The following is a 16,033-nucleotide window of genomic DNA, read 5'->3' on the forward strand; positions in this document are numbered from 1 at the left end:
GATATGATGTGTGGTGACGGTGGCACTGACAGAAAGACAGGAGGCTGAACTGGAGGTGTTAAGATTTTCATTGTGACTGACCACAGTGGAGAAGATTCGGTTAGTGCATCAGGGGGACAGGTTGGGCGGTTTGGAGACAAAGTTGGGGATGCATGGCTGAAATGGTTTCAACCGATGATGCTTTGAAGAGGAGAGAAAGTGGTCAAGTTGGACAAAGGATGCCGAGGATGGAGCTGCCAGGCAGGAGGAGAAGAGGAAGACCACAGAGAAAATATATGGATGAAGCAGGACATGTTTAGTATGACAGAATGCTGCAGATAGGGTGAGATGGAGGTAGATGATTAGCTGTGACACGACCCTTAAAAAGAGCACCTGAAGCAGTACATTATAAAACCTGTGGAACCCATTGGTATCAGTGGTGACACTCACTACAGGAATCATACAAAGAGGCTGGTAAAGTTCACTTTTCTGACTTTATTTCCCTGTATACAAACAAACACATTCATTCCAGAATTAAGAACAAACATCACACATCCCTTCACAATTATTTACATTTTTTTTAACTTATACAACAGATGATACATAAGGGGGAAAATGCCTCTGTATTCTGGTAGGTCCTGTCATATATTAAAATCCTGTTCGGCCTGAGGTGTCCAAACCTACTGTGCAGTCACATGTCGTCTGAATTTATTTATAACCATCCACTTATCTAACTTGTACCAGGTCTTTCAGACTTGTTTGTATGATTCCAGGAGCGTTTTCCTGAGAGTTATCCTTAATACTGCTAAATCCCCACTTTACTTCAATATACTGTATGCACAGATGTTATCAGTTATAAAGTCTGTCACATTTTAGACAAGATTTTGCCTCATACTGTCAATGTTCATGGGCAGAAATGACCAAAAAAAAAAAAAAAAAATCAGTGTAGCTGAAATAATTTAAAAAGTTTGTTTTGGTTTAGAAGATTAAAAAAAAAATCTTCCACAAAAAACGAGGCGATCGCTACATTTCAGCAGTAAATTACATTACAGTCACATGAATTTGACACTTTTGAGTATTAAAAAAGAAGAAATTCTGATTTGAGACCAACATTTATTCTGTTAGTGCAGGCCCTAGTGTTCAGTCAGCAAAGTCTTCCTAATAAGCATGAATATAGGGCGACGACATACACACATTATTGAAAAAGCTTCTGTAACACATGTGTAACAGGCACTGAAGGTGCATGGCACCAATAACTGACTGTGAATAGTTTAAAAACAACAAAATTCACTACAGATAAATTCAAAGTGTTTCCATGCAGAGAACAACAGAGACATTATTTCCATGCACTCCACCGTTCCAAATATACAGTTTATACATAGGTTCATAAAATTATAAAAACAAACAGCTGTAAAAATTGCTAAACCTACAAATTAAACAATAAAAATAATACTACGACACATTTCACATTTTAATGTGTGCTGCTTATCATACACCGTCTCCACATGGAACTAAAAACAACAGTTCATTCATCCAACTACTAGTTGAAAAGAACTTGAATATAAACAGAGTTCTCAAGTGAATAACCAACAGCAGTGTGTGTGTGTGTGCGTGTGTGTGTATTTGATGTATGTGACTGTGAGGTCCTCAGAGTCCGAACACCATAAAAAGTCATGAAGAGTCTTTATAAACTGGTCTCTACCACAGGAGCGGCTATGACCGACGCTTCAGCCTTTGCGGCCTCTGACGCCACCTGCTGGATGTGTGTGACACAGATCTCCTGCACCAGAGGTCCGTTGGCCTCCTTCCACTCTCTGAACTTGTCTGAGGTAAGCTCCGGGTCAGACAGGATCTGTTCTATTGCCTGCAAGTCCGCCTCTTTCGCCTGGGCAAAAAAAGTGAAAAACTGAATATGCATAAATTATTTAACTGTATTTTTTTGCTATTCGCAAACTAAAAAACTAAAAACTAAAAAGGGAGGTGAGAAATGTACCTTTAATGTGCTGTTGAGTGTCCTGATAAGGTGCAGCTTGTCATTGACAGCCTGGTTTTTGCAGCGTCTTACGAAGGAGGTCCTAAATTCCTTTTTCGTGGATGGTTTACGTTCTCCTATCGGCGACAGACTGGCCTCCTTCAGGTGAATATACAGCTTCTCCATCTCATCGGAGCCGTTCTCATGATTGCCTGCAACAAGACAACACACTTCATCATCATCATCATCATCATCATCCTACATGCAGTGGTTGCATTGAGTAAATGCCTGCTAAATTAATTCAAATGGCATGCAGGTGAGTCAATTAGATTAGTCACAGATAGAAAGCTCAGAAAAGGAATAAGAATGTTAACAGTCGTATATTCTGTTGATCACTGATGCTAATCAAAGTTCTGAGAAACAGGAAACGTGCTCTGCTTCTTAGAGCTGGAAGTGGGCCACGAGAAAAAACTGCATATATTAAATATTCACCTTTATTTTGCGTCCTTAAAACTTCCCTCTGATCTTCCCCCTCAGCTGAAGGCGTTTCCTCATTAGATTCAGTGCCCGAGGAGTCCTGGGTGGCCAAGTTCTCCAGCCTTGTTTCCTCTGCCGTCTCCTTTTGTGGAGGCTGATGCGAGTGGACCTGGGCTGAGCACACCACTGCTGTTTCCCCAGCAGAAGGAGATGCCTGCGAGACGAGGTCCAACCAGGACTGTCTTTGCTTGGTGAGCGAAGAGGCGGAGCTCTGAGATGTGATCGTACTGACAGGTGAGGAGAGCGAACCGTTAGCTTCGCTGGGGACTGCAGAGGAGTAAGGGGGAGGAAGGGTACCCTGAAATACAAATACATTTAAGTTAAGAGTTTTTTCTATTAATTAATCCCATTTGGTTCCACTTGGTTTTATTTACTTGTAATAAAACATGTAGTGTCCCTTAAAGACACAGCTGCCTTTGCAAAAGTTGTGACCGTGTGTTTAATCTAAACAGAATGTAAATCTTTGCTGAACATTAACAATTAAACTGCAGTTATATGCTCATTTTGAATTTGGCTGCATTGACTGCATTCAGGCTGTTTATTACCGTGACCTCACTTAGTACAGAGTCATTCTAATGTTCTCAAAGTAGCATGGCATCTTCTTGCTGAAATAAGCAAGCATCCAGCAACATGCTTGATGGTAGCATGTTTCTCCAGAACCTGTACAGGTTTGCAGATGCCTTCACAGATGTGCATCAAATTCAAAATGAGCTTATATTAAATGAAAAGATAAATGTTGGCTCTTATGGATGGATGTGCATCCAGCCAGAACCGTTACTGACCTGATGTGTGCTACCAGGCGGACCGGAGGCATTCGAGGAGTCCCGCAGGGTCTGTTCAGAGTACGGTGGAGGAGGTATCTCTGTGGTTTCAGCTTCTTCGTGATCACTAGCTTCACTATAACACTCTGAACATGAAACATGGAGACACACAAGAAACAAAAACTTCAAACATGTAACCAACAAATGTAACCCAGGAAAAATGCCTGTGGGGCCCCACAGTGGGTAGTTGTTGGTGAACTGTGGGGCTGTAAACCCACACTTACCCCAAGTGGGCGTGTCCACCTAGATCCTGCTGCAGTTGTGCCCTTTGGGGACCTTACATGGGTTTTCTGTGGGTAAGCCCACGTGGGGCTTACAGCAGTTTTGCTCTTTTTGGGCCCCCAAGAGGGAACTTTGTGGGCAACCAACAGTTGTCTTACAGGGACCCCGAACGGCAAAACTGCAGCAGGATCTAGGTGGGATTAGTTTGGGCTTGCCTTGCCCACACAGCTCCACATTTAGACACTGTGGGCCCACACGGGCATGTTTGCTGACACATTATTTATGATAAGGAAGCATCAAAAAAGAAAATATATTGTGGAGAAGAGACAACCATAGAACATGTTTTATTACACTGTCAGAAATATGAGGCTGAGAGAAAGTGGCTGGTTCAAAACCTCAGTACAACGGAAGTTAAACTGGGGTTACACTGCAAAAGAAGTCAATGAGTGAAAGCTATAACAGGCCATATTTGGTTTAATAAGACTTTAGTGTTTCATTTTTCTCCTCTGAGAGCAAGTGGATCCACAGTGTAGTACAGTTTATCTGATCTAAGGATCAAGTGGTTTGAGAGTGAGAGATATAGATCCCCTGAGGGTTGTGCCAGGATGAGCATCTGCTGTAAAAATCTGTGGGGCCCAGGTGTGCCATACATTTCATATTGGTCTGCCCATAGTAACCCCACACGGGGCTGAAGTGGGCATGTTTGCTTGGAAAGTACTGAAGAGCTATATGACAATTAAAAACAAACGATTCCGTTGCTGATTAAAAACTTAAATAGTAAATTTCTTAAACTAAAACCCAAACAAAGTGAGATGTTGGAAAGCTTCAGTGACAGAGGCGGGGAACTGAAACAGGTGCTCACCGGCCGAAGCGTTTACTTCTGTTTGCTCATACTGAATGGAGGCCAGCCCAAGCTTATTCACCCACCTGAAACAAAGAAATGATCCAACTTAATTGCAATTCTGATAAAATATTATAATGCACATAAAATGTATACATTTCCAAACACTGTTTTAGTTGACATGACTCACAAGTTCATGTCCTCGTAGCTCTCGGCAGCAAAATAAAACATCATAACTTGCGGGTGACAAGCTTTGAATGCACTGAATAGGGAAAGACAGACGAACAGCAGTTTAGTGTTTCGAGGGTTAAAAAAAAAAAAAAGACAGTTTTACTGTTATAACTGTGATTTCATAGATCACACCCAGCACTGTTTGTGAGGACTCACTATTTCTTCTTGCACTCGATGGCTCTGTCGATCATGAAGTTTGTGAGGTCGATGTAGCCTTCAGCTTTTTCTGCCTGCAACGCACAGATTGAACAACAGTGAGTATTAGAACACAACTTTCAAACCACTTCCCCACACGGACGTGCGCGTCTGAATTGCAACAGGCAACTTCTTTAATTTCCTCGTACTGAGTGGTGGTGACGTACAGCAGGTCTGACTGAAGTTATCGTGCCAGTAAGTCAAACAGATGTAGATTAGACATATATGTAGCAGCGGGCTATTAGTGACACGGTCACATTCAGGAAGCGCAGTGTCACCAGCGCTCGCTGATTCCTGCAGTGACAGACTGGCAAGGAGACAGCTGTGGAGGAAACCAGTATGACTAACCTGCAGCCCTGACTGCCTAGCGCACATCTGTGACTCACCCAGTGTTAATTCTGTGGTCTGTTACTTAAGCTGTAATAAAATTTAGTCATGTTTCATCTTTTGCTATTGTTAGCGTGAGACAAAAAAGCATAAAAGCAAATAAAAACACATGAAGCCACATCAATCACCGGATTACATGTTCAGTCAAAAACTAAAGTACACATTGTGTATGTGCCACCATCCTGCTGCTGTAAAGAGTGATTACAGCACTTAATCTGCAGCTGATACAAGTTCTCAAGAACTACCCCGATTATTTTTAACTATTTTATGATGATTAAAAAAAAGATCATCAGACAGTTTTAAGATTCTTTTAAGGCGTTTTTTTGATGACTTGGGTGTAACACTGTTGTACTTTGTAACTTTTCCTGAAATTAGCAAAAATAAAGAAGATATGCAAGATACTCTTTAAAAAGGGCAACACAGATAGGATGACACACAAAATATTCCAAAGAGTGGTGGAAAACCAAAAGAAAGAGGTGCAACTTTAATAGCTTCCTTATTTTTTCCTCTCTCTTTTGATATAATTCTCATCATTACATTATATCTTATAATCTTGCAAGATAAATTGAAGAAGTTGAAAAGCATGCAACTGATATAGAGAAGCAGACTTATCTGTGTTAAATATTTTTGTTATCAGGGATTGTGCAATTGTACACTCGCTGTGTGCAATCTCTAAATAGCAACCAGCTAGTCTAAAACCCACATTAGTCTTCTAGTCAGAGGGTGTTTTACTCACCAGCTGGTTGGTATACCAGTAGAGAGCAGTCTTCTTCAGCACAAACCAGTACTTCTTCCATTTCATACCCAGAAAGCCTTTGCTTTCTTTCTTCCTGTACAGCCAGCCCTGGTGGTCTGGCTGGCCGAGCTCTTTGACCGAGATCCGTCTTCTGCTCATCGTACCATTGCCTTAACCAGACAACAGCGCATTTAGTCACAGCATCAGAGGAAGCAGAACGTTACAGATTTAAACATCCAAACACAAACAACCAAAACGTTTCCATTTCAGTCTAAAGAGCTCCCGGAGTTTGGTCGATAACCAAATGGACCTCTAAAACTAAGAAGCGCGTGAAGCATCCTGGAAGAGTCAAATCAAAAGTGCTATTCTACCTTCATCCTACCCGTTACCGATATGAGTCAGTCAGCAAAAACAGTATATATACAAATTAGTTAGCGTCTCAGAAGAACCCAAAGGCACGGCTACACAGAGCCAAGAAATAAAAGAAGTGAAGTGAAAGTAACTGAACTCGTCTAAAATCCCTCTGCACACGCCAAGTGTACCGCTGCTTCGCATCCACCCACTACGCTTTCTAATTGCAGCTGTAGGCTGAGATAAGTGACAAGGTGATAAGGCAGGACTCACCTCCTCGGCTCTTCTTCTTGGATTTGTGTCGGAGGGAGACCTTTGAGAGGAGTGCAGAGGAGGGGTTGGGGGAGGTCAAAAAGAAAAAGGCAAGGGGGTGAGCAGCAGTTTCAGACCACACAACTGAGAAGAAGAGGCTGTCTGAAACATCCTGTTTTCACACTGAGTGTCATGTGCATTTTCTCTATCTTTCTACATGCTGTTTAACACCTCCATTAGCATCTGTGACTTGTTTCTTATTGGTCTCCTTTTATTTGTAACTCTCTTTGCTCCCCAGTGAGTCAAACAAAACATCCACCTGGTGGTGTCTAAACTCTGGGTGTATACTGCTTACATTCAAATTAGTTACTGATAAATAGGGAAGCAGAAGTTTCTAATCCTTTAAAGAGAGAGCGAGTAAATGTTAGAAAAAGACAAAAAAGAGCTACTTACAGGGTTGTAGTCATCGGCAGCCATTGAAGGAGTCACGGATATGGGGAAAGCAGCCTGTTGAAAGAAACACCTTATTCAAAATGTGTAGGTTGGAAAAAAACAAAACAGAAATGAGCAGAAAAGGAGAAAAAAAATTTCTTCAGTGTGACAAAAGGATGTGGCGTCACGGGTACAGCAAAGACAATGTTTCCCAATCAGCTTTTTTTTCTCTCTTTCTTATTGTTGTTTTGTTTTTCAGAGGATGGGAAAAACTGAATCGAACATGCTCAGAAACAGCAGAAGTTCTGTGGAAGCAGAAGCTCAGAGAAAGGTTAAAAACGTAAAAAGTTAATGCTCATGATCAGCACTGAGTCACAGCACAAGTGTCACAATGATCAGTGTCAGCAGATTTGTTTAATATGTGACACACACAGAAAGTTGTCTCACAGCAAAATGAAAAGGACTCTTCTGCAAAACGACATCGTGCAAAAATCTATTTTTTCCCAAACAAAGAATCAGAAAGATTTTTCTCACTTTGCAGTTCAAGCTCATAAATGGACAGTAACGTTGTGAAATCTAAGTTGCCTTTATTGACCAACTTCCTCTAGGTTAAGTTCCTTTTTTTTGAAATGCCAAAACTGTTAGAGAGAAAGAACATCAGAGACAAAACTAAGCACCGTGCTGCCCCACTGGGTGTGAAGTTAGAGAAAATGAGAATCTACACTGTGGGTTACACATTTCAGAGTACTCTGAAACGTGTAACCCACAGGCATTTTTAGACTCGGTGGCAAAACCAGGCGGCGAGTTGTTCACAGGGTCCTGAGCCCTGCTGCAGCTGTCCAAGTTTAGCCACTTACCGGTACCACAGCTCGCCAAAGTCCCCAGCTAGAACAATGAAGAGAGAAAGACTCATACCTGGTTCTTTAAAAGGTTCGTCCAAACAGCTAAGTATCCTCTGTGCCTCTGACAGTGATAATAAACCATCACTAGAAGCTCTCATCAATACTTCTGTACATTTGTGCCTTGCACAACACAAATGTATCATCACTTTGCTTTCCGGGTGTCAGAGCTGAGAGGCTGAGTGTAGGAGGTAGATGCCTATCACCACACAAACCACTGCCCAAACCTGACTGAGAGTGACTGCCTGCCTGTGTTTAGTAACTAACTTCCTCTTGGAGTTTTCTCTTTTGCACATGTTAAGAACCATGTGTAATTTTAGTGGCAAGATCCAGACTGAACAAACCTATCTGCAGATTTACGCAACTATTCTTTGAGGTTAGATGCAGCAAGAGATGAAAAATGAAATATTCTCTCTGTATGTAAGATGCTCTTTTATATCACCATTAAAGGAGGAAGTTGACACTTCACCTGAAAATAAGATTTTTCTTCTGAAAGTAAGCTTTCGGGAGAAAAAGAATGACGCAATTTCTCGACCACTACCTGAAACAAATACCTACAATTTCAAAAGAGCGAAAAAAAATCTGCGTCTTACAATGAAATGACATTCACAAAGAATAGAGGGGAATGTGACGTGTTTACAACCAAATACTTTTCATACTATTAGGACTATTTTGCGAAGTTTAAGACAAATTTGGTTAAATGTTAAATAACGATTTTCTGACTGTAACTACTGAGTGTAGTTCAGCAGTAGCCTGACTGCTTGTTGTCCAGTAGCTTAATGGCGAAACAAAGTCAAAGAAGCCTGCGGACAAATGAATTAGTCCGAGCTGCCAGTAAAACAAACACTGTACCTTCCACCATAACCTCAGAGAAAGTAGTCTGTCTCGAAACCTTTGCTCAAAGGTTGACCAAACTTTGCCAAACATGTCAGGAACATACGCAGAAAGCCAAAGAGCACGTTCAAAGAGACGCCGGCTGGTTTCAGGTGAGTTCAGGTCCTGTCTGGGCGTTACCCTCCAAAGAAGGCACCACCCAAACTGAAACTGACAAAGTGACAAATATTTTTGACTCCCCCCAATAATTCAGATATAACTACAGGGCTAATTTTTCGCATTTCATGTTCCCCCCACTTTCCCCACGCATCTTTCATTCATTCATTAAATTCAGTAAAATCCATTCGTTTTCGCAGTTACCCCACCTGACCGCAGGGTGTCGCTAAATCCCAACTGTGTAACAGCCTTGGAACCTCAGTGAGAGCGTCATAAAAGCATCATTTTTACCCAACACACACATTTGTCTTTACAGCTGTTGTTGTACTTGACGCGTAAAATGTAGACGGGACTGTTCCACAGACTTGCCTGTGTAATTCAAAACACATCATTGTATCATTGTTTCAAACAGCTGTGACATTCACAGTAACTCACGCTGAGTATGAAAAGCAGCATTTCACATGTGGTGAATGCAGAGGAAGTCCGCACTGATGCTTACAAAGCACTTTTTTTAAAAAAATTTTTATTACTTTAAGAGAAGTTGATAAAAATCACCAACAACCGCCTGCAAGAAGAATGAGAAATATAAGCGGTTCAGTTTACACCCATCCACTCGTTGCTTAGGGAAGCTGTTCCATGGCTATCAACACCCTTCGCTGCCTCAGTGGGGAGCGAGTTTTTAGCCACAGCATCACTGCCTGAGCTGTATCTGTGCAGAGGCTTGGATGTTCTGGGCCACGTTTGGCGGTAAACCAGCAGACACATTCCTGAGTCCTGCGTTATTATAGTCTCCATTTTTACTAAGCCTAAATAGACAGGGGCCTCGTATTTCTTTCCACTTGCCATTGTACAGTAGAAAGTGGTGTGAAGTGACGAGGAGGCCTTCTTTATCTCGCTCACATTCGCGCAGGCTTGTGGCTTCCTCTTTGCTTCGCTGTCACCCTATCTTTCTCATCTGTATCAAGTGACTTCCTCGATTTGCCCCTAAACCTCGCAGAAGCCTTTAATATTTCAATTAAACGTGCTGAACTAAACTTAATAGCTCATGATAATTCACGCCCGTCTCATTTCTGTGCATTCTACTGGAGCTATGTATTGGTGGAAGTGAGATAATCTGGCCTGCGACTCATGTCAAAGGATTCAAGGGAGTGCTGATTGGTCACACCAACTCAATCTCCCATCATGATCCGTGCTGAGAATTGTCATGGCACTTACTTACCCCCACCCAGAAACTGTGTGTGAGACAGAAAGGGGGGGGGGGGGGGGGGGTCAAACAGAGTGGCTATTATTTACCAGGGGACTCTCACACAGTGTAAAGGGGGAAGGGTGCAGTGGTTGGAGATGATATCAGATTCTCGCTCGCTCAGTTTGATGGCGCTGCATGCCCCTCGCCGGCTGTTGTTGACTGTGCAGTTGCTGCTGATCATGTCCTGAATTTTGATTTTGGTGCACAAAGCTCTGAATTCAAGACTGAAAGAACTTAAATCAGAAGTTGGTCTGCAACATATAAACCTATATAGACACAAATAGTCTAAAAGGAAGCGGTTGATGGCCTCCCATATACCACGCCTGCATCGGCGTGGACTCCCTGTGTCCAGCCATCTTACCCCTGTGGAGGATTGACAGTAACCCGTGGTACTGGGGTGTGTGGTTTCACTGTGTGCGTCCTCAGTTAACCCCTGCAGTCATCTCATTTCCACAAATGCTAAAGCTAGAAGGTGCACGATCAATTTTCTACTAACAGCACATTCAACAGAGAACGAAGAGATGCAGTCTTCTGCAAAGTGATACTGCTAACACATAAAGATGATCTGTACCACGTTAGTTTAGAGATTTAGCACAAATTTTAATTTAGGATTTTGTAGTTTAATAAAAAAAATTAACCTGTCAAGGACACGATTTATCCCCAACATAAATGTCTTCACCAAGTTTTACGTAAAATACACTTTTTGAATTTTATTTCATATCCCAAATGTCAAATTTAAGATGCAGGAAAAATCGAGACACTTAGAAAGATTCATCAATATTAATAAAAAACAAAGAGCTTTGCAGTGCAGACTAAGCTTTGTGTGCAGTGTAACAGGTCAATCATTGAAGCTCCAGGCCATTCCTCACAAACACACATCATTCAGGTGCATGCACTTCATTTTTTCAGTGAGAGGAGCTGATTGTTATTTACTTACTGCTTGAGAAAAGGACCACGATCGTAAATGTGGATGATTATACCTGTAAGAACAAGCGAGAGACACGAAAGCCAACACATTAATAACTGAAAACACACCACATGCACTGATGTCGAGCAGTGCTTTCCAGCAGACTTATATCATACACCAAAGAGATTCATCTCACATTACCGCAGTGTATTTTGAACATTTCCAACACATACTTATTGCTTCCCAGCTAACTGCTCATTATCTTTATCTGTGTTCCAATCTGACTCTGATTTGGCAAAGCAAAAGCAGACACTTACGGGTTGGGATTTATTTGTGAGTGCTTCTGATAATACATTTGGAGACCAGTCACAGGAGCATGCTGGAGAAGAAGGTCGCTCCCAATGTTCTGACTGTTCTCAATACTGAATTGCCCTCTGCTGGGCCTAAGCCAGTGTGTTTTGTAGGCTGTGAAATGGATTAAGGCTTGCTGTCCTTCCCCTTTAATTGCATTTTTGTTTTCCTCCCTCTCAGATTATTAAAAAAGATGATGATAAAGATTGTTTGAAAAAAATGGTTTTAATAGATGACAAAGAGAAATCTGATGCACCGTTACATTCCTCGCCTCACCGTGAGAACCCCCCCCCCCCCCTCTTGTTTTTACAGATTGACCAGCCTAAAATTAATATGACACACGATTAAATCCGCTGTCAATCAAATTCCTTTCCCTGCATCAGTGGCACATGTTCATAACTGCCACCAGCGATGAGTCAACTACGTATCTATGAGATTTACAATAGCATCTGTCTATATATCCTAATTGTGAGTAATGTTTTTGATCAAGCGTGCAATAGACCGGATGCAGTGCGCTTGTGTGCGGCTCTTAGAATAGAAGCACCGGGCTGGGGGTGGGGTGCAAGGCGTTTAGTCATCTATTGGGGTGTTAATGTGGGGAGTCACACTTCCCCAGGCCCTGCGTCCAAGACAAGAAGAGATCTATGGGCAACGCATGAGGAGAGGGAACAGCAGTCCTCATATGTCATCATATTTGGTAGTGGGATGGAGTTATTTATAGTTGGAAGCGGATTTAGCATTCGTCATAACAGTGACATTTCTAAAGATCTCTGGGGGATCTTGGGGGTGGATGGACACATTGCTGTGTGGGACATGTTGGATGCTGAGGTGCTGAGACAGAACTATGTTAAAAAAAAATAGGCCACAAATACTCTTTCAGTTTCATTATAAGCTCTAAATTAATTAAGGAACTTCAATAATGGAAAAAGTCACGTTGTATCGATAGAAATGACTAATGCTCTGCAGAGGACGTTTATCAATCTCTGTAATTAACATTCTGTTTTACCAACTACCCATCAGCCACAGCAGTAACCTTCACTTTGGAGGTAGTTCTCTACCGGGGAGCCAGTTTGCATAATCGTTCTCCAGGTTGTACTTAGACACTTTCAGTCTGGCTTTACGTTGCCTCCTGTGCAGAAGTGGCATTTCTCTGATACCTCACCCTCCCTGCAGGGTTCTCGTGACTACAGTTCCCGACTTGGTTAAGTCTGTGAGGCTTGTTCTGCACTCTGTGGCTCTTGATAATACTTTACACTCCAGTTGTCCACCCTTGCAAAATCTGTGATAACTTTGTATATCCATCTCCTGCTTTGTGAGCATCTAAACTAAACGGATTTCGCTGGTTTTGCCACGATGCTTTCTCATGACACAGATCAAATCCTTACTGAAGTTTTTATACTGTGTGTAAATTAGAAAATAATTATAATCATTGCTCAGCAGTGGATGGTTTGTTTGTGATGCTCAATAAAAAAGTCAGTTTTACAGGATGCTAAGATGCTACCTATGCTTTCTAAAGTAAACTAGTATGTGTAGAAATCAGAAGTTGGTCTGCAACATATAAACCTATATAGACACAAATAGTCTAAAAGGAAGCGGTTGATGGCATCCCATGTACCACGCCTGCAAATAGTATGTGTAGAAATGCTGTGCTGAAAACCCCTTACTCTGTTAGACGAAAACTTTAGATTTCATTGGAAGACTAATAATTTGGCCTTTATTTGTAAATGACAATAATTTCCGGGGTATATTCATATATAGACATAGTATGAAGAGGTCCCTTTTTCAGTAACCATCTCTCCTCCAAATAATTCATTTGGCTAGTTGAAAATCTGGAGCATTAGCTGTTGTGTGCTTGCTTTTTGTCTTAAAATAGCCAGATGATTCATGGTTTGAGAAACTAAGGCTATTCTATGGGGTGCAACAGTTTGTGCAACACACAAAAGTGCACGCAAAACAGAAGTGAGAGTGCCCAGTGAACAACTGAGCGACAGAAATAGTGTGTCAAAGTTTCAGATTTGGGAAACTGTCTGCTCACAGGCCAACAGTGAAGAAACAACTTCCAGGAAGATTTGCAAAGAAAAGAATTTTCAGAGACGGACAAAAAAAGGAAAATATTAAGATGGGCAAAAGACCCCAAAAGTGAGGGTTTGGGGGTATTTGGAGAGTAGTTTAGTAGTGACAATGTAGGAAATTTGTTCACTGCCCTACGACATGTTATAAATATTTAGAGAGCAGTCAGCTGGTATACTGCCTGCACACAACACAGCCTCTGGATCTGAGTCTTGCTGTTGTGGTGGGAAAAATGTTGGACGTAAGAAGTGCCCATCAAACCATTCCACATTGTGGGCTGCACTTCATAAAGCACGGGCTAACATTTATCCAAGACTGCTTTAAGAAAGTGACAGTAACAATGTAAGAAGTAAGGTCTGTAAAACTGTGATGGCTGTGATTGGAAGAGTCTCTGCAGACGTTTATTTCTAAATCGCTTTTTCAATTCAGAGCTGAAGAGTAGCTGAAGCCTGCCACGGCTGACACTGGGGGAGAGAAGGGGACACGCTGGACAGGTGTGACTGCTACATGATTGTTAGGTGGCTCAGGGGAGCAGGTCATCTACTAATCAGAAGGTTGGTAAAAAAAAGTATCCTCAGCAGGTCACGCAGCTCCAAGTTGCTCTCAGATGTATCATCAATGTGAAAGGTGAAGATAAAAGCACTTCTGTGATAATGTGTGAATGACATATGGTGTATGAAATGCAAAGCCAGTCCTATTACAGCTGTAGCAGCACATACACTGCATCATCGTACAGGACAACATGTCCACCACAAGGGAGCCACACAAAATGATCATTTCCACTAAAACGGAAGTATTTTACTCTCACTTTGCAACTAATTTATTTAAGATGTCACAGACCTTTGACCAGCAGACTGTGTGTGTGTGTGTGTGTGTGTGTGTGTGTGTGTGTGTGTGTGTGTGTGTGTGTGTGTGTGTGTGTGTAGGAGAAAGAGGGAAGGGAACTCACCGGTTGAGGAAGTCACTGCTAGAGTGCCAGCTGGATCCCTGTGATAAATAAAGATTTTTAAGTTAACGCATGTGTTCTCAAAGCCTCAGTCTGAATGTTGAGACGCTCTATGTTGATTAATATTCCTTTAATGATTTTCTTTAAAGTGACTGAAGATCTGTGTGCTGCGTTCTTGCAGGGCACTAAATTATGCATGGATTAAGGAAATCTACAATATTTGCTTGGTAAGCTTTGCAGTAAAATAAATGATTCTGGCAAGAATAGGAAAAACAAACGGAGAACAAAAACAAGTAATTGTGATTTTAGGGTTAATAAAAAGAATGCAATTATATAACAAAGGCAGAATTTTTATTTTTGTTTTGTGACATGCACAAACTAGAAATACTTCAGCACATCGTTCCCTTGTAACCATTTGTGATGTGTAGGCATAAAATGTTAGTGGTTAGCAAACGTATGCAGTGGGATAAACAGAGCGCAGGTAGTACTTAGGCAGACCACAGCGTCTCAGAAAGTGCAAATTAGTGAGGACCGCAGGCGACTACAGCTCAGCAAGCTTGGGCAGAGCAAGATTTTAGGAGGAAGAAGTGAAAGAGAGATAAGAAGACAGGCTCCTCTCAATCAGTAAATGCATGCATGGTGAAAACATGGGCAAAGAGAGAGGTCAGAGAGGCGGGAGTTCTTCGTGGCTGTCAGAGCTTCACCTTCACGACGAAAGCTGATGATCAGTCCCAGGAAAACGCTTTAAAATCAATGAAAGTGGCAAAAGCCATCAAGTAAGGTAATCCTAACCTGCCGTTTTAATGTTTAAAAGGCAACATATGTGCCAGAAAAGAGATGCCCCAGTGGAAAAACCTGCTTTGACCATATGGCTCCCCAGCTGGAATCAAAAGTTCAAAGAGGGAAGTGGTTACATAACCATCGCCATCTGACACCAACAAAAGGTAACTTCACGTTAGCTATCCTGTTGCACTGAGGCCAGGTTCACCTCAAAGGTCAAAGCAGGTTAGAAAGACAGCTGGCTCTACAGTTTGGTCCTGGCGTGGAAATTAATATATATATATATATATATTTTTACAACCAAACATGCCATTTAAAGTGTATAAACTGAGGCTGAACGGAGCTCAGCAGGGTTGCAGGAGAAGATGCATATTACAGTGAGACGTTTAGCAGCCACTCCACACGCACCAGTAAAATAAAGACAATACAAAAATTGACTGAAATAAACTGCAGTTTTTAATAAATCGCTATTCAAATCTTACAAAAGGCAGATAAAGCAACAACAGACACTCATTCCCTGTGGCTTCTTAAATAATGCCGTCATTCTGCCACTGTTCAAAAACACTGGCATAAAAGACCAGTTTACTGTCAACCAGCTGTATATAGAGGCCCTTTAGATGGGTGCTTGAGCTGAAACACAGGTTATAAAGGTTTACTGAGTTGAGTGCATAGCCTTAAATCATGCACAAATGTTTGCTAGTGACAAGATAAACACCTTTAACAACCAATGCAGCATTTTTCCACTAAAGTGACAGTAAAAATCGTATGCATAGCTTTACAAGAGGCAACCATTGGCAGAAGTTAATGTAAGCAATCACAAAAATGAATTTGTTAAAAAAAAGAAAAAAAGCAACATGACAAGAAAAACAGCCTCGCTAACAGACATGT

At 41.6% G+C, this 16,033-nt stretch overlaps 1 protein-coding gene across 1 annotated transcript in view; it reads right to left on the reverse strand.

Annotated features, from left to right (window-relative positions):
• Positions 1 to 1,072: 1,072 nt before the first annotated feature.
• Positions 1,073 to 16,033, reverse strand: part of LOC308390135 (connector enhancer of kinase suppressor of ras 3-like) — a 42,882-nt gene continuing 27,921 nt past the window's right edge. Inside the window, exons 14-25 of the mRNA XM_080871834.1 lie at positions 14,369 to 14,406; positions 11,029 to 11,071; positions 6,978 to 7,031; positions 6,546 to 6,585; positions 5,922 to 6,091; positions 4,760 to 4,833; positions 4,563 to 4,634; positions 4,394 to 4,458; positions 3,271 to 3,395; positions 2,444 to 2,786; positions 1,973 to 2,163; positions 1,073 to 1,864 (exon numbers count right to left, since the gene is read on the reverse strand). Of these exons, the coding sequence (XP_080727960.1) occupies positions 1,664 to 1,864; positions 1,973 to 2,163; positions 2,444 to 2,786; positions 3,271 to 3,395; positions 4,394 to 4,458; positions 4,563 to 4,634; positions 4,760 to 4,833; positions 5,922 to 6,091; positions 6,546 to 6,585; positions 6,978 to 7,031; positions 11,029 to 11,071; positions 14,369 to 14,406 (1,416 nt within the window). The 3' untranslated portion in view covers positions 1,073 to 1,663. The remainder of the gene's footprint in view (positions 1,865 to 1,972; positions 2,164 to 2,443; positions 2,787 to 3,270; positions 3,396 to 4,393; positions 4,459 to 4,562; positions 4,635 to 4,759; positions 4,834 to 5,921; positions 6,092 to 6,545; positions 6,586 to 6,977; positions 7,032 to 11,028; positions 11,072 to 14,368; positions 14,407 to 16,033) is intronic.

The sequence above is a fragment of the Rhamphochromis sp. 'chilingali' genome (genome assembly GCF_963969265.1).
Source record: "Rhamphochromis sp. 'chilingali' genome assembly, chromosome: 21".
Classification (NCBI taxonomy): Eukaryota; Metazoa; Chordata; class Actinopteri; order Cichliformes; family Cichlidae; genus Rhamphochromis; species Rhamphochromis sp. 'chilingali'.